The sequence below is a fragment of the Nansenia antarctica genome (assembly GCF_963989245.1).
Source record: "Nansenia antarctica genome assembly, chromosome: 10".
NCBI lineage: Eukaryota > Metazoa > Chordata > Actinopteri > Argentiniformes > Microstomatidae > Nansenia > Nansenia antarctica.
In genome coordinates, this window is record NC_137680.1 from 5,270,385 (window position 1) to 5,287,884 (window position 17,500).

General features: G+C 40.0%; 4 protein-coding genes across 5 annotated transcripts in view; 3 read left to right on the top strand and 1 right to left on the bottom strand.

Moving 5' to 3' along the window:
* Positions 1-2,659, top strand: part of arhgef5 (Rho guanine nucleotide exchange factor (GEF) 5) — an 11,674-nt gene extending 9,015 nt beyond the window's left edge. The window contains exons 12-14 of the mRNA XM_080540189.1: positions 85-155; positions 443-547; positions 1,488-2,659. Coding sequence (XP_080396315.1) covers positions 85-155; positions 443-547; positions 1,488-1,630 — 319 coding nt within the window. The 3' untranslated portion in view covers positions 1,631-2,659. The remainder of the gene's footprint in view (positions 1-84; positions 156-442; positions 548-1,487) is intronic.
* Positions 2,660-3,219: 560 nt separating this feature from the next.
* LOC308166020 (gamma-aminobutyric acid receptor-associated protein-like 1) lies at positions 3,220-7,476 on the top strand. 2 transcript variants are annotated; one of them, XM_080540245.1, is made up of 5 exons: positions 3,220-3,413; positions 4,493-4,582; positions 4,853-4,931; positions 5,976-6,094; positions 6,958-7,476. In XM_080540245.1, the coding sequence occupies exons 2-5, from the start codon at positions 4,493-4,495 to the stop codon at positions 7,021-7,023; spliced, it is 354 nt and encodes a 117-aa protein (XP_080396371.1). In that variant the 5' UTR covers positions 3,220-3,413; the 3' UTR covers positions 7,024-7,476. The 2 variants fall into 2 exon arrangements, with proteins under 2 accessions (XP_080396371.1, XP_080396370.1); XM_080540244.1 differs by having other exon boundaries at positions 3,220-3,407.
* An 866-nt stretch (positions 7,477-8,342) lies between these two features.
* LOC308166278 (uncharacterized protein) lies at positions 8,343-13,621 on the top strand (the record flags this gene model as incomplete). Its single annotated transcript, XM_080540546.1, has 6 exons — positions 8,343-8,418; positions 8,685-8,789; positions 10,528-10,632; positions 11,177-11,311; positions 12,534-12,711; positions 13,489-13,621. 6 exons carry the CDS (start codon positions 8,343-8,345, stop codon positions 13,619-13,621), a joined length of 732 nt encoding a protein of 243 aa, XP_080396672.1.
* Positions 13,622-14,463: 842 nt separating this feature from the next.
* The window catches only part of trpv6 (transient receptor potential cation channel, subfamily V, member 6), a gene marked incomplete at both ends in the record, with an annotated part of 6,783 nt that continues 3,746 nt past the window's right edge, over positions 14,464-17,500 (bottom strand). The window contains 7 exons of the mRNA XM_080540202.1: positions 14,464-14,728; positions 14,816-14,922; positions 15,245-15,513; positions 15,862-15,928; positions 16,619-16,784; positions 17,201-17,277; positions 17,463-17,500. The exon at positions 17,463-17,500 is cut by the window's right edge and continues 49 nt beyond it. Of these exons, the coding sequence (XP_080396328.1) occupies positions 14,464-14,728; positions 14,816-14,922; positions 15,245-15,513; positions 15,862-15,928; positions 16,619-16,784; positions 17,201-17,277; positions 17,463-17,500 (989 nt within the window). The remainder of the gene's footprint in view (positions 14,729-14,815; positions 14,923-15,244; positions 15,514-15,861; positions 15,929-16,618; positions 16,785-17,200; positions 17,278-17,462) is intronic.

Here is a 17,500-nt window from a genome sequence, read left to right on the forward strand (position 1 = left end):
TAAACTGTGTTCGGAACACAAAGTACATTTGGATAAGGAAAACGTGTTTATGTTATTCATTTTTGCATCCTCGTGGTTTCTCAGGAGCGATAAGCTGCGTTGGATCTCAGCTCTTTCTCGGCCCCATCCTTTGATCGACTACTCTGCAGCACAAGGTGCGTCGCACTTCCTGGTTTAGTACATTTGGATCATGCCCTTGTCTATAAACTTTAGAGAGTTACGATCATTATCTTTTTATGGAGGCAAATGTTTGCAGACGGAAATTAAAAGGTATTAAAATAGATCAAGGTTAGTGTTGTTGTGGGAAGAGGGAAGTGGTTAACAGGAAATGTGGCTGGATGGTTTTACTTCCATCTAAGGTAGCATAGCATGACTACAAAGTGAAAACCTCTCGAACCTTAGTACCTGACGTTTGACCTCTGACCATCTCTCCTGCTTACAGACTTTACACAGATGCAGTGTATCAGGGCCGTTACTGCCCAGCAACCGGACGAGATGTCAATGGACAAAGCAGATGTCCTACTGGTCCACCAGCAGAGCAGTGACGGTGAGAAGAACTACAGTTCCCATGATTCTTAAAAAAATCCAGTCTCACAAATGCCCTTGTTCCTTAACGCATTGCGGAGTCATTTGCACATTTGTATTATAGAACTTGTTTGTCGGGAGCCTTATCCATCTTCTTATCCACGGACCCAGATGGGCATCCGAAGTGATATAAAGAGTTTACCTCGTTCAATTCTCTTCATCGATATCACATTTTTTTCACAATTTTGCATGCTATACGATGCCACATTTTTTTCCCCGAGACGGTAAACACGGCCTAAGTCACATCCAGTTTTCTCCAACTGGAGAATGTGTCATGTCCGGTTTCAACGCCAAATTTCCATACCATTGGTCGGCCAACCCCCCAAAAAATAAATAAAAATAAATAATAATCTGATACATGAGAAAGGTCAAAGGTCAAAGATGGTGCCAAAATATCTCCAAATGGCCTAAACATATAGGTGTCCGCCTAAACATACCTGTACTAAAACAGGTACAAAGTTGCATTTGCTCACATTACTAGCATCAACTTTGGCACAAGTACTAATAAGACCCTGGAGTACTGATTCCTAGATGATTTGGGCTTGGTTATCAGGTTTCCAATATATGTATTGATATTCACTGTAAAAGCTGTTTGTTTTTTAGGCGGAGACTGAATTTGAGATGTTTTATAATGTTCTAGCTCTATTTGCTCTGACACAGTAACATAGATTTTGATTCTGACACTTCTACAGCCACCCCACAGGTGTTAGCTTTCATTTGATAACAATATCATTATGAAGGCCCTTGTGATTGTGGAGATATTCTATATTCACTGTGGGCATGTCATTTCGAGCAGAAAACCAGAAAAATTAGGTGGATAAGATGAGGTTAAGTTAAATCTTTTTGTTCATTCCTTTTTGTGTTCTTTGTTGGACTCTTTCTCTCTCTCTTTTGTTCCGCAGGCTGGGTGGAGGGCACCAAACTCTCAGACAGGCACCGGGGGTGGATCCCTGAGACCCACCTGGAGACCATAGCCAGCTCCAAAACCCGACAGCTCAACCTGCTGGACGCTCTCAAGATCACAACAGCCACAGCTGCTGTCTGAGGAGCTATACCAGCTGAACTGGGTGGAGCAGTTAGTAAGCTGAGATAGCAGAGCCACGACCAGCAAGCCATGACCAAGTGGACTTCGGACAGTGGATGATGAAACATAGTGTTTTGAGACAGGGATCTCACTCCCACTGCTTATTGGAAAAGAACGGGAAACAAATGACATAATATGAAAAATGCATGTCGAAGCAATGTTTCACCTTGATTGTTTTCTTAGTGGGTGGTACCCAGTAATGATGTGGGAAACATGTGTATGAACTGTTACAGATCGGTTAGCCTTTAAAGGAAGACTTCACCGGAGTGAGGCCCTGTGACTGTGGATAATAGGTGGCACAGAGGGCCAGGATGCCTGGATAACTTCTTCATTTAGGGATTAATTGCAATCAACGACATGATATGATACAGTATATTATAAACAAACATGTCGTTGGACTGGTGTGCTTTGCAATGGTTTTTGTAAGGGAAATATGTCTGAACAAAATGCTACTATATATTTAGGACAATGTATTATTTGTATATATAAAATAGAATTTTAATAAATTACTTTTATGATGGGGAGGCCTATCTACTTGATAAAGAGATAAAGAAGAGAATGTTTAAGAGATGTATGTATGCACATCCTTTAGGACGTCAAAAAGGCTGTAGTACATTCAAAAGTGTTGTACATTCGCAAGACTGTACATGTAACATAATTAGGTTCATGGCAACGGTATTTAGGAAAAGAGACACTGTATTATGACGATGATATCAAACGGGAGATGATCAAAATAAAAGCTGTTTCTAATATGTTGAGCATACTGGGAAAAGAATGTTGGAAATAAATGATGATGCGCATGAATAATCAATGTGTTCTGAATTTGGAATGGAATGTTAACTTTTAATTTATGTCAAACACTTTCAAATCGTGACGTTAGAATTATAAGGTTCTATCTCAATTTTTGTTAAAATTTAGTTTTTTTTACATAAACTGATCCATTATGTGTTTATTAATGCCTGTGTGGTGTTATTTTTAAATAAATGTTGACATTTTTGAGTTAGTAATTCATAAAATACAAAGGTTCCATCTCACAAAACATAATGGAATGTAAAAACGTTGACGCTCAATATCTCTGAACTACCCTAAACGGAGATAGAACCTTAATTCTAAGCTCACGAAATGTTGACACGACATTGGGACTAGATAGAAAGGAAAGTAACAAGTGGTTGAGATACAGTATTACATAATAAACTGTCAAATGAAACAAAACAATATTATGTTTCTATTTACAGGACAAATCGTACTCTAATAAAACGAAATTTGTACGTCTGACACGAAGACCTTTCTGGGCCACTTTTCCCCTATCATGTGATTGGTTGACCGTGTCGTCATTTTAGCGAAACTGAGGCGGGAGGGGGGCGGTAACAATGTTTAAATGACAGCCGTATCAATGCAATGGGAGCTTTGTAAACAAACTCCAACCCCTCCTCTTCACCCCTCTGATTGGATTAAAAAGCAATCCATCTGCACAACTGCTGATCATTGGTCGAAATTCTCAGTATGGGGGCGTTGCAGGGGTTTGTTGTTGTCGTCTCTGTGCAGAAGAACCAGTGGACATCTTAAAAAATAATAATTCTAATTCAAGCCCGTTACTTTGACACATGATTACCACTAAATAACTGTTTTATCGTAATTACTACATGATAGCATTGGCTACGCGAATACTCGGTGGGAAAGATTAGGTGTTGAATTCGCCTCTTATAACGTTTGTTTATCTTCCAGTTTTCCTTCAAAGGTAAGTGTGTTTATTCCTTCGAGTTCCCTCTCCACCAAAGCTGTCTCACGCTAGGCTAGCATGCTAACATGTTTACGTTAACAGCTATCCTACTGGACTATCTACGTTAGTTAGATATGTTAGATATCTAATGTTATCGATCTAGCTAGAAACGCCTGGGCCCTTTTGGATTCTATGTTCAGATAGATAATAAACATGTTTTGGACAATTAAGTGCTGCCAGCTTCTTGCCATCACCAGCTAACTCAACCCAACCCAACTAATAGCTACTGACGTGGCCATGCATGGCCCACCTACCTTACTACCATTGTTTGTGTTCAGATTCAGATTCAGATCACGTTTATTGCCATTATGCTTGACACATATAGGAATTTGTTTTGGCATTACAGTAGGTGCATTTATGCTTTTTTCCACATGTATACATGAACAAAAAACAAATACAAATGCAAAAACAGGACACACACAGGACAGATAGTGCATTGGATAGTGCTATATATATATATATATATATATATATATATATATATATATATATATATATATATATATATATATATATATATATACTGTATATAAAGGGCAGTGCAGAGTTTTTCAAAGGTCCAGTGCATATTCAGTCCTGGGCAGACTGTTGCCCACCACAGCACACCATATTACCATCCACACCCATAAGTACACAGATTGCATGTTGCCACCACTGCAGATATGATTATATGCTTTTTAAGAATGCATATGTAGTGTTAAGCTGCATCCATTTTTTTCTTATGCCTTAGTTTAATTTGCATTTAGTTTTTTATGTCACACCACCAGCCATATTATGTGTCTATGATCACACATCAATGTAAATACATATTTAAACGCAGGGCTATCATGAGGCATCGAGACGTAACAACACTAGTTTGACAGATTAATATGAGGACCTAGAAGACTGTATATCTTTAACTCTGTACTGTGCCAGCTAATATGATTTTCCAGTAAGCATGTGTGTACAGCCTGTGTCTCATATCAATAATGATGAACATTGTATAGCTACTGTACCTGCTGGTGGGGTGTTCTGGTTGACCCATACCTGTGTGTTGTCTTCAGATGGACAGCCAGTACCAGCGCTCAGTACCGCTAGAGGTGAGGAGAGCGGAGGGCGAGAGGGTTCGAGCCAAGCATCCCGACAAGATACCGGTCAGTACCACCACAATCATCAAAGAACGCCAATCATCTTGAATAGCTAAATTTCACTTGAGATGGCCTACTACAGTCTGATAATAGTCCATTGGAATTCGATTGGAATTGTCTAAAACACATGAGAGTTGAGTGAGTTATTAGAGTAATGTTATTTGGCTCAGGTTGGCTATTTTCGGGGTTATTTATTGCGGTTAATTGGGGTTTAATATGTAATGGTGTCCTGACCTCTGTAACTACTGACTAACACACCTGTGCCTCCCTGATCAGATCATTGTGGAGAGAGCTGCGAGGTCGAGAGCACCTGATTTGGATAAGAAGAAGTACCTGGTGCCCTCCGACCTAACAGGTGAATCTGACATCTTTCTCACATAGTTCGTGACGTTAGAATTATAAGGTTCTATCTCAATTTTTGTCAAAATTGAGTTTTTTACATAATCTGATCCATTAGGTGTTTATTAATGCCTGTGTGGTGTTATTCTTAAAATGTTGACATCTTTTAGCTAGTAATTCATAAAATACAAAGGTTCCATCTCACAAAACATAATGGAATGTAAAAACTTTGACGCTGAATATCTCTGAACTGCCCTAAACGGAGATAGAACCTTATCATTCTAAACGGAGATAGAACCTTATCATTCTAAACGGAGATAGAACCTTATCATTCTAAACGGAGATAGAACCTTATCATTCTAAACGGAGATAGAACCTTAAACGGAGATAGAACCTTATCATTCTAAACGGAGATAGAACCTTATCATTCTAAACGGAGATAGAACCTTATCATTCTAAACGGAGATAGAACCTTCTCATTCTAAACGGAGATAGAACCTTATCATTCTAAACGGAGATAGAACCTTATCATTCTAAACGGAGATAGAACCTTCTCATTCTAAACGGAGATAGAACCTTATCATTCTAAACGGAGATAGAACCTTATCATTCTAAACGGAGATAGAACCTTATCATTCTAAACGGAGATAGAACCTTATCATTCTAAACGGAGATAGAACCTTCTCATTCTAAACGGAGATAGAACCTTATCATTCTAAACGGAGATAGAACCTTATCATTCTAACGTCACAAGATGCCAGTCTGCTTCACTCTGCCTACAGGACTGTCTCCTCCTCATTAACACTCTTTTATTCCTTTCATCTTCTCAGTTGTTTCCTTCTTCTTTCAACATGTCATTTGAGGTCACTAAACCTATGACTGAATTTGCGGCCTTGTCTTCATATTCTCCCCCTCCCTCTCCCTCTCCCCCTCCACCACTTCATATCTCTCTTCCTCTTAATATAAAACAAAAGTCGATATAATCTGTCAGTTTCGTTCTGACCCTAACTGACCATTAAATGACCATTTGTCTTCCTCTTTCTCTCTCTCCCGATCTCAGTGGGCCAGCTGTGTTTCCTAATAAGACAGCGTGTGTCTATGAGACCAGAGGAGGCACTCTTCTTTTTCGTCAACAACTCTCTACCCCCATCCAGTTCTCCACTCTCTGCTGTTTATGAGGTAAACATACTCCCAGTCCCCCAAAAAGATTCACTCACTCACTCACTCACTCACTCACTCACTCACTGACACACACTGACACACACACACACACTGACACACACACACACACACACACGCACACACACACACACACACACACACACACACACACACACACACACACACACACACACACACACACCATCAAATGAATAGACACTTGTAAGAACCAATTGAACACTGATGTGCACAATGGAAAACACTATGCTCAGCGGAAAACAGTACTATGATAAGATCATCAGTAGGCCTTTTGTATTTTCAGTGTTACACTACATACGTACAGTAGCCTGTTATAAACTGTTGTGTTTTCATACTCAAATAAAAAACACACAAATACTAGAATATAACTTTTTTTAAATTCTGAAATACTGTACACATCTTAGCTATGACAGCTGGATTTGTAAAGTGTTCTTCATACAGAACAAACAATAGAAAAAAGAAAATAATCCTTCTGCATGTACTAGTCTATACAAAGGCCACAAGACCTCATCGACATCACAGGCAAGTTTGAGTTTGGCATTCTGAATGGTAGTGTTTTCCATGTGAACACCAGATTTTATCAAGGAAGATTGTGCCAAATCTAGAGAATTGTATTTAGTGTTTTGTGAACTGTGTGCTTTAGAGCTGCAAAATGAGTGATAAGCAAGAAATGTGTTTGTCCTTGTGAAGAATTGGTGTGAGATAAAAATACACCAGTTTCAGGTTTTGGTCATTGTGTTTGAGGTTCCGATGTTAGTGTTAAAGCGATAGAGAAAACTGTAACAACAGTTCTGCTTTTATGTTGAAGATGTTGATCTTTCTTTGTCCCTGGGCCCTTACAGGAACACCATGAAGAAGATCTTTTCCTGTACATGACCTACAGTAATGAGAGTGTGTACGGTGCCTGAGAGAGGGTCAAAAAGGAGAGCGGAGAGAGACGGGAGACGATGAGAGGAGATGGGGCTGTTTGGGACAAAAGTATAAGCTCTTTGTTACGTTTCACCACTATTATTCCTTTTGATTTCAGTAATGATGAGAGGGCTATGGGCAGAGTGGGAATAGGGTACATTACATGGGTTAAGTTTGTCAGTATTTTGGGGTGATCGTAATGTTTTTCAGTATACTCTCAACTATGCCAATGAAACATTCTGAATTTATGAAAGTAAAGTAAAATAAAAAAGAGGGTGGGAGTAAAAAGAAATAGTTACGATGTAAAAAGAAAGATTGAGAAGAATAGGAGAAAGAGCTCTCTTAATTTTCACCTTGCTCTCTGCCATTTGTATTTAATGCAAATAGTATTTTTTTGTAAATTAATATCATTGACTTTTGTGGAAAATAAAATCCAAAATGCATGGACTGCTGATGAGATTGTTTTTAATTAATTTGGTAAAACCTATTTATCGTTTTTGTGTATGTGTGTGTTTTCAATGGGAAGATGATTGTAGGATATACATATTGTCACATCACAAACCTTCCCCATTCCATTAAAAAGGTATTAATGTATTTTTTTAATGAATATACATTTGAATGTACGGTAAAATGTTTTACTTTTGTTAAGTCCAATGCACACAGCGTGCGATTTTGTCGCACCGCCAAATTCGATTCCATTGTTTTGAATGAGACCCAATGAGACAATGCACACGGCGTGCGATGCGATATTGTCGCACGACAACATTCGATTCTCCATTCACATTCATTCATTCATTGGTGTGAATTGAGAATCGAATGTTGTCGTGCAACGAAATCGCACGCCGTGTGCGTTGGCCTTTACTGTAAATATGTTCCCACCACAAATGACTCAAATAGATGTGCTGCTGACACTTGGGTAAAGCAGTGGTATGATGAAATGGCGTCTTTCCTATAAATAAGGAGAAGAGAGACGGAGACAGAATATCAAGTTATTTAGAGGAAGTATTACCGGTGACTGGCAGGTTTGACTACTACATGGTGTTTTTGGTGTAAGTAGTGAGAGAATAAGAAACAGAGAATTTACTTTTGCGCTGGGAGATATTTGTGTAGGAGGTTTGTGTATGGCATACTTTTGATACTTTTTATCTTTTTTATTTAAAGATTTAATTCAAAAAGCCACCTCTCCAGAAAGAAGGACCTTGGGTCAGAAACAATTTGGATTTGTGTGAGAGAAAAGTTACATAAGTAACAGTGTTTTTCAACAGGCTATCCAGGGAAATAGAAAGTTAGAAAGATACAGAGAAAGAGAGTGAGAATCATGGAGCTGCAGGAGATCACCGTGGAAGTGGAAAGAGTGGAAGTGGAAGAGGAGAGGGAAAGAATGGAGACTAAAGGTACAGCAAACAAAAATATCTTTTATCACATCACATAAACTATTATATGTGTTTTCATGCAGAAATTGCTACTATTACTATTTGAAGGGGTTGCCTGTGTTGATCTGTCATTTTCTGCGTAATAATACAAATGATTATTAGGCTACAGCGTATGCTGTTTTGCTGTGCTCTGTGAGAGAACAGTACTTATTTTCTCTCAGTCAAAGCTCAGAAGAGTGGTATTTGGGCCAAGCTCCACTTCAAACTTCTCTCTATCTGTCTGATAGTTGAGGAGAAGGAAGCCACTGTCTACTCTAAACTGAAACAGACAACTGAGGACATTTACGCTGAGGCTACTTACCCAGAGCAGCCGTCGACAGGACACAAAGCAGGTATATGGTATAAGTTCAAGTTTCAAGTTTATTGTTACATCCCATTATACATATAAGTAAAGAGAGTAAAATTCTTAGGCTTCAGAAGTTCATCGACATTAAAGCAACAAGAAAAATAAGTTAAGTGGCTGTGATTATAAAGACAAATAAGGCAATAAGGCAAGATAAATAAAGTGGCAATGGTTATAAGAGACAAGTGAGACAATTGGACAAGTGACAAATGAGCAACATATAGTAGTAAAAATAATAATAATTTAAAAATATATTAATAATAATGAGGCTGCAGCACTATAGTTACATCAGCCTGAATCAGAGATCCCATGAAAAGAGTACCGTAGTAAAGATTTAACTTTACAAATTATAATTATCATTTCAACAGACGTTTTTCAGATAAAGGCCAAAGGAAAAGATCCATAAGAACGTATTGGCTAGTAGCCTTTATAGTTTGGCAATGAAGAGTATTTATTTGTTCATTGCTGTGTTTTTTTGCCTTCTCTTTTTTCCTGTGAGATACATTTACATTCTGGAATGATAACAACACTAAACAATAATTATAACCAACATTCATAGAATATGTATATTTGATGTAGTATTTGCCATATTGCTACACACAGAAATGTGCAGTACAAGACAAGAAGAGAAGAAAAAGAGGAATAGAGAGAGACTAAAGGAGTGTTTGTGTGTGTTTGTGTGTGTTTGTGTGTGTTTGCAAGCATGTGGGTGAGAAAGAAAGAGAGAGACAGCGCAGTAAGTACCACAGTGAAAATACCTGTGAACTCCTAGTTCCGAATTTTACTTTCCGCCACATATGCCTGTACTATTATTGTGTATTTGTGGTGTACTTGCCTTTTGCAGACAGGTCAGAGTGACCATGGGAATAATGTGTAATCATACAGTTTCAGAAAATAGTCAAGCAGATTCACTGCAACAGACCATGAAATAGCAGTCCAATCTGTTGTTTAGGCTAAATAGGGACAGAATGAACATCTTTCCAAGGTCCATAGACATCCATGAGCTGTGTCTTTAACTCTCTCTTTCTCTATATATCTGTCTGACACACACACACACACACACACACACACACACACACACACACACACACACACGCACGCACGCACGCACGTACGCACACGCACGCACGCACGCACACACACACGCACGCACGCACGCACACACACACACACACACACACACACACACACACACACACACACACACACACACACACACACAGAAAGGGCATATAAGGACAGACCAAGTATTGTGTTACACGAATTAATTATGAATCAGAAAATGGCACGTTGCTATAGGGATTAGGGACAATATTTCCTAAAACTGTATTTAGACGTCCAACAGTTGGAGCCAAACACACAGCAACAGACGGGTCTGAATGCTGGAAAGGAATCTACAACAAATCTACAACAACTTATACTACTACACAACCAGCGTGCCAGTCAGCATGTATATCACAATTTGCCGTATTTTGGGAAAGGACGTGAACGCTAAATGTGTGGATGACGCAAAGGCAAAATTGTCGGATCATGAATCGAACGCAAAATTATCGGTTGAATTAAAGGAAAAGCAGCCAGGTATGGTGGGCGTGTGTACGGAGGCCTCGGTTAGATGTTAATGTGTTTAACTGTTTAATTAATAGAACATTGTCCGATCGATGATTCTGAAGAAGGCAATGACCTACCGTCAACAGTCTATCCTTCTCCCCATCATGACCCATGTCTAGCCCTGCAGGTTCTGGGGAACGTGCGTCTGTACCGCGGGGTGTGTTTCCTCCTCTCCCTCGTCTGCCTGGTTCTACTGCTGGTGATCATCATCCTCTGTGTACAATGTGAGTATACAAGACCTGGGCATTGTACGGCCGTACAACGATTCTGATTCTGGCCGGCCCGCGAAAGATAATAATAAATAATAAATAATAATAATAATAATAATAATAATAATAAATACATTTCTAATTATCTTATGGGTGGACCAAAACCGCATTGCTTTTATTTTGAAGCCGATTTATTCTCACACATATTTTCAGTTGCTCATTTGGCCCCCCTGGGAAAAAAAACAATTGCCCACCCCTGCACACTCGCAGAATGAGTTATTAAGGTCTCGTCTGTCACACACTGTAGGCATTTGGGATGCTTTTTAAAACAGACAAATGTAACTTGAATAAACTTGATTTACGAACGCGACCATAGTCTTAACATAACAACAACAACAACAACAACAATAAAAACAACACTTTGTTTTTTCATCAGTCTTTTTGATGACGTTACGGTTTAATAATAAAGTGACGCATTAATACAGGAATGAACGGGTGATACGGGAGCCTGTAATCCTACATCATCTTTTTAACACACCCTTTCTTTTCAATGTTTTAGTCCCAACTCAGCCGGCCATCTGCGTCGCTGGAGAAGTGACGGAAAAAGAGATTGAGCCCCAAACAAGAAGGTCCCTAACAGCTGAAGTCTGCAACCTACAGAGATGTAGAACGCTATACCCACCACAGACCCAGGGTACGTGCACTACGTGTAGAGAGCTGCACTGACTTCACTTGACAAACCTACACCTGCTATTCTCTATCACACACTGGCAGTTACTAATCTAAAGCTTTTGGGCTAATTGCATTAATTTTACAAAACATATTGTGATTAGGGTACTGCATTTTCTATATGAAGTGCTTGTAATTTGGTTAATAACTCATATTAAAGGGATGGTTTATTATTTTACACATTTGTTATTTTAAATAGCTGGCCATAGGGAAAACTGTGTCTGGTTGTCACAAAAAGAAAATGTCTTTCTAATGTTACCCAACCTGTCTGTTTCTCACATACCTGTGTTCCTATTCAAAGTAAAGAGTGAGATTCCACACTGAATTTGTTATCTCTTTTGACCTTGTCGATCGTGACAATATGAAAACATTTAACATCACACGCACATTTTTGTACTTGTGCCAATCAGCCCCGACTCTGGGTAGGTTGTCACATTCTCAAGAACTAAAGCTAAAAATAAAGTAAAATAGCCTTTGTCCAATTTACATAACCCCTAACCCCATTTGACTGGACATTGTACTTCATGATAAGATACGTTTTAAGCATTAAAATATTGAATGATACAGTTTATCTCTAGTGATTCAACAGGGCATATTTTTTTTCTCTATCTGCAAAAAAAAAAACAGCATCTGCACACTCAAATCTATGACAATGACAATGTTTTTGTGTCGTGTCAGAAGTCGTCATGATCTCAGTTGTGCAGTTGTGTAGCGCCCGGTTGTGTAGTGCCGGTTGTGTAGTGCCGGTTGTGTAGTGCTGGCATATGAATAACATGGGTAATCTCTAGAGGACAGACATATCAATGTACAGTAAAATCAACTGATGGCACACTCAAGATTTTCAACCAACCACTGTGACTTGAATCCCTTTCTTCTTCTTCGGCGTATGGGTTGTTGTTTTGCTCTCCACTCCACCAGGCTCGGGGCCGAGGGGCTACCCTTTTACCACCCCGACACCTGGTTGACCCGGGCTATATTTCTGGACACCCTGAAATATACACTTGAATCTCTGGTCTCCCCTAATCCCCTAATGCCCTTCAGAACCATCTGGATCGGTCCACAACAGTGCAGATATATGCAAATAATCAACCATCCCTTACACGTTCGTACATGAACTGTGTGTTTTTATTGATATCTGTGTTTACGGTCACATATGTCATGTGACCTGCTGCTCTACCGTACTACAGTTAAGATTCCTACTTTTCCAGAGTCTTGTGGCCACCGTTGTGAGGAGGGCTGGCTGCACTATGAGAGTTCCTGCTACTTCTTCTCCAGAATCAGGCTGGACTGGGACCAGAGCAGGGAGGACTGCAAGACCAGAGGCGGAGATCTGGCTGTCATAACCAGCCAGGGGGAGCAGGTCCGGTACCTCAGTTATCACCACAGACCTTGAGCTCCTCTTTCCTGTCTGCCTGCCTGCCTGCCTGCCTGCCCGTCTGTCTGTCTGTCTGTCTGTCTGCCTGCCTGCCTATCTGTCTGCCCGTCCGTCCGTCCGTCTGTGTCTGTCTGTCTGTCTGTCTGTCTGTCTGTCTGTTTGTCTGTCTGTCTGTCTGTCTGTCTGTCTGTCTGCCATGTCTCCCCCCCAGGTGGTAGACTGCCTACCCTAACCCCCCCCCCCCCCCTCTTTCCTCTTCTTTGTGTAGTGACATTACAACGGTAGTAACTCATGTAACTGTAACTTAACTGTCATTTTTAACTTAAGCTAACTCAGTATTACTATTGCCAAAATCATCCTACATCATCAGAACATAACAAATAATACATTATTTCAGACCTGGCTGACAACAAAGGGAGACCTGATGTACTGGATCGGCCTGAGGAAGAAAGACACAACGTGGATCTGGGTCGACCACAAGCCACTGAGAGAGAGGTGAGAGAACAGGGGAAACATACAGGGGAAACATTACATAATTACATAAATAAAAACATTCCATCACACATAGTGTACCAAAGGTAGTCCCACTGTGTGAAGGATTCTTTTGGTTCCAATAATCAACTTTTTACCACAGTCAAATAGCTAATATTGTACTCAAACACAATATAGGATATTTATAGTGCTGACCAAATGAACTGCAAATCACATCTTTGCCACAGCAATGGTTTTGTAACCTCATGTTCCAACATTGCCCTTTCTTCTCACAGTTACTGGGGAAGCATCATCAGTAGAGGTCAGGGTGACTGTGGGATTCTGCTGGGCAGAGCGCTGTTTAAGGAGAGCTGGAGTGCCACAATCTGCTCTCACATCAGTCCCTACATCTGCCAGAAGGGGCACTAAAGGACAGACTAGGTCATACTCAGAGCCCAAGCGTCTTAGCAGAGTAGGGCGAGGTTATGTCTCGACACTGATTGAAGGGCATTTTTTTAGGGAGGGTTAAGCTTGTCCTAGATCTGTGGCTAAGCCAGGACAAGTTCTACTTGGAGCATGAGTAGCTGACCACTGTTTAGATTGACTTTTGGTCTTTCATTCATATTCAATAGCCTTTTCAACCATGATTGCACATCACAAAGCATGTGTCTAATTCCGTAGTAGACATACAGATATTATCAATGTTAAAGGTAGATATAATCATTGCTGTTTTATGCCTTGTGAAGAATAATCAAATCTGATAGGACAGTATGCTATCATTTGCACTAATGTCAGAATGTCGGCTTTATGATCTTTTTAATACATTTTCTAATGAATGTTAAACATTTTATTTGGAATAAGCTTTTTTCATTTTTACAATCTCAAAGCGCATTCAATGTAACAATCTTCATGCCTGCACTTCAACAACTTATTTTCAATCATTTTCTACTTATGTAAAAAATTACTAACCCTAATTAATAATAAAGAATAATGGTATAAGGAAAAAAAGGTTAATTTGTTTTGTGGTATGTTTGAATGATATTGAATTTATGTCTTACATAAAAAGTGTTCATGTGCATTACTTGAAATCATTGTCATACAATATATAGTCTAGTTTATAATACATCTATTGTTTCAACTCTATCTTACACATAAAATACAGTCTCTTTCTCCACATAATACTGCATAAAATATACATACATTTTATATGACCATATACAGTAGCTATAACCAGAATATTATACATTTCAATAGTCTTTATAAAGTGTCTCTCAGACATATCTGACTTCCTGGTCGTCTTCAGGCTCTTCCAGTTCCATGTCCAAACCAAGAGCACTGTGGCGAATCAACTGCCAGCCTGTTAGGGACTTCCTGTTTAGGTTGAACCCACCCCTATGTTTGGGTCTCATCCGGGGACTCCCTGGGATTGGTCCTTTTGACATGTCTGTTTTCTCAGTCTCATGATCGTCATCCTTGGTGAAGGCGCTGATGTAACGACGCATCTTTTGTACCAGTGGGTCGTTACGATCCTCAACCCTGCCCAAGAGACAAAGGAAGGCTCAGTACCATTGAGAAAATACCCATATTTCTAAACCTTCTTCCAGTTTGGTGCTTTAGTCTTACCGGAGGTACCAGCGCTCTCCCAGGCCGTAGACCAGACCACACATCCCCAACCGAGGCCACAGGCAGCGGGGGAGTCTCCTCTCCAGCATTAGGGTAGTGGCTACCACCTATGGGGGGGGGCAGGGGAGAGGAGGGTCATATCAGGGTTAGAGTTCAAGTTCATCAAGTTCATTTTATTTTATTTTATTCACATAGGTTTTTTTGACCTCTCTAATAACAAACCAAACAACAATATAGTGCATTATAAAACTTGGCATTTAAGATTTTTGTCATGTACAGTGCGTGTGTATATATGAGAGAGAGAGAGAGAGAGAGAGAGAGAGAGAGAGAGAGAGAGAGAGAGAGAAGAGAGAGAGAGAGAGAGAGAGAGAGAGAGAGAGAGAGAGAGAGAGAGAGAGTGTGTGTGTGTGTGTGTGTGTGTGTGTTTACCTGAGTCCTCCAGAGCTCATCTCTCTCCTGAGCCACTCTCCAGTGGGTGTCACTCATCATGGCTATAAGCAGGTTGAGTAGCAGGATATAGGAGACCACTGAGAAAGCGCAGTGCAACACGTGGACGATAGGGGGCGTTGTGATCGTGTGGTCTACTGGCAGGTCTATGAGACCCACACTCAGCTCAAACTGAGAGAACAGAGTGATGGGGAAAGAACGATACGAAGGGATCGCGTCTGGGTCCTGGGTCATATACACAATCCACAGAGCTGGGGGGGGGATGGGGGAGAGTAGAGGATGGAGGGAGGGAGAGTACGAAAAGAGCGAGGGAGGAAGTGGTAGAGGGAGACAATCAGTTGAAGTTTCATTTAGTCTGTTATAGCTGTCAGCAAATGTGACAGCAGCTGGTGAAAGCGGGTCAACCAAAAGTCAACCAATCAAAATGTCCAGACTTTTATTTTTAAAAATGTAAATAAATGTCAACGTTGTTGAAAATCAATGACACACTCGCTAGTCAAGCCAACATAATATTGCAATGCAATGGATTCGGTGAGTAATCCCCTCTACTCTACACTACCTATGTAGTCATAATACAAGAAATTACAGAGTTTACTCACAGGTGGAAAATCCCATGAGTACGATGAAACTCAGCCACATAAACTTGGTCAGGTCTCCAAATATAATCTAAAAGGAAATGAGACACACACAATTCAAATCTGAGAATCAAAACAGCAAAACTACACTAACCAAACCTTATGAGAATATAGGCTTCCGAACAGAAAACATATATTAAATAATTCATAATATACATAATTATATATAAATATATATATAATTACAAAATAAAATATTTGTATTATGTTTTATTATGATTGTTCCCACACAGGGTTCTACTCATAAGCATTACTGTACATAGTCCATTGGGCTGTATACTACTCCTAAACTATTCTCCAGGTATAGCTTACTCATACTACTACTTGTGTACTTCTCACAGGGTACATATACTACTCCTGTACTACTCTCTAGGCATATCCTACCCATGCTACTACCAGTACACTTCTCACAGGATGTATTCTACTTAGTCCTACTTAGTGTATATGTTACGGTACATGTGGGAATACGGTACATGTGGGAAAACTTGGGTTAGGGTTAGGTGCTAGGGTGACTTGGTACATGCTGGCATGTCTAACCCTAAACCTAACCTTAACCCTAACCCTACCCCTAACCCTAACCCTACCCCTAACCCTAACCCTAACCCTAACCCTAACCGTAGCACCCTAGCACCTAACCCTAACCCTAGTTTTCCCACATGTACCGTATTCCCACATGTACCGTAACATATATACTCCTCACATTGCATATCACTGGCCCTACCTTCTGTATCATGATGACGTAAGGCCCGAGCATCTGAAAGCCGCGGGCGAAGAACATGACGTTACTCCATCCTAGTACCAGACACACGGCCATGAGTACCGCCTCACCCTGCACCTCGCTGGCCCGGAACACACACAGCAGCACCACCAGGCAGGCGTAGCCTATACTGCACAACAACAAGGGGACTGGGATTAGTTGAGAACATAAAAAAAACAAAACTTGTGACGTTAGAATTATAAGGTTCTATCTCCATTTTTGGTCAAAATTTAGTTTTTTTTACATAATCTGATCCATTAGGTGTTTATTAATGCCTGTGTGGTGTTATTTTTTAAAATGTTGACATTTTTTACTTAGTAATTCATAAAATACAAAGGTTCCATCTCACAAAACATAACATAATGGAATGTAAAAACTTTGACGCTCAATATCTCGGAACTACCCTAAACGGAGATAGAACCTTATCATTCTAAACTCACAAACTATTTATCCATGTTAGATTTAAGCCATATTACACTATGTTCATTGAAATCCCAATCCATTGAAATTATGCCTGACAAATAATGTCATTGTCCTTGGCCTTACAGTATGACATGGAAGGGACCACCCAGGGCAGTCTGTCCAAAGTAGCGCTTGGCCCCCACTCTCAGAATGTCAGGGATCTGAGGAATTGGGATACACACAGATTATACACCCACCAACAATGTCCATATCAAAAGTTTTTTTTTCTACAAATGGATGAAAGAATGTGTTTCTGTAATAATGTGTGTAAAATGTACATTTATAATGAGATGTAAATGTTTAAGTAGGAATGTAAGCATACTGTATGTAGGTATGTTCTTTTCACCTCCAGTAGCAGAACGACGAGGGCTCCTAGAACACTGA

What these genes read in the sequence shown, in the direction of transcription:
- LOC308166020 (XM_080540245.1), top strand. Translation starts at nt 4,493, where the DNA reads ATGGACAGCCAGTACCAGCGCTCAGTACCGCTAGAGGTGAGGAGAGCG. An exon ending in AGCATCCCGACAAGATACCG is followed by an intron (nt 4,583 to 4,852) that starts GTCAGTACCACC and finishes CTCCCTGATCAG; the next exon opens with ATCATTGTGGAGAGAGCTGC. An exon ending in CACTCTCTGCTGTTTATGAG is followed by an intron (nt 6,095 to 6,957) that starts GTAAACATACTC and finishes GGGCCCTTACAG; the next exon opens with GAACACCATGAAGAAGATCT.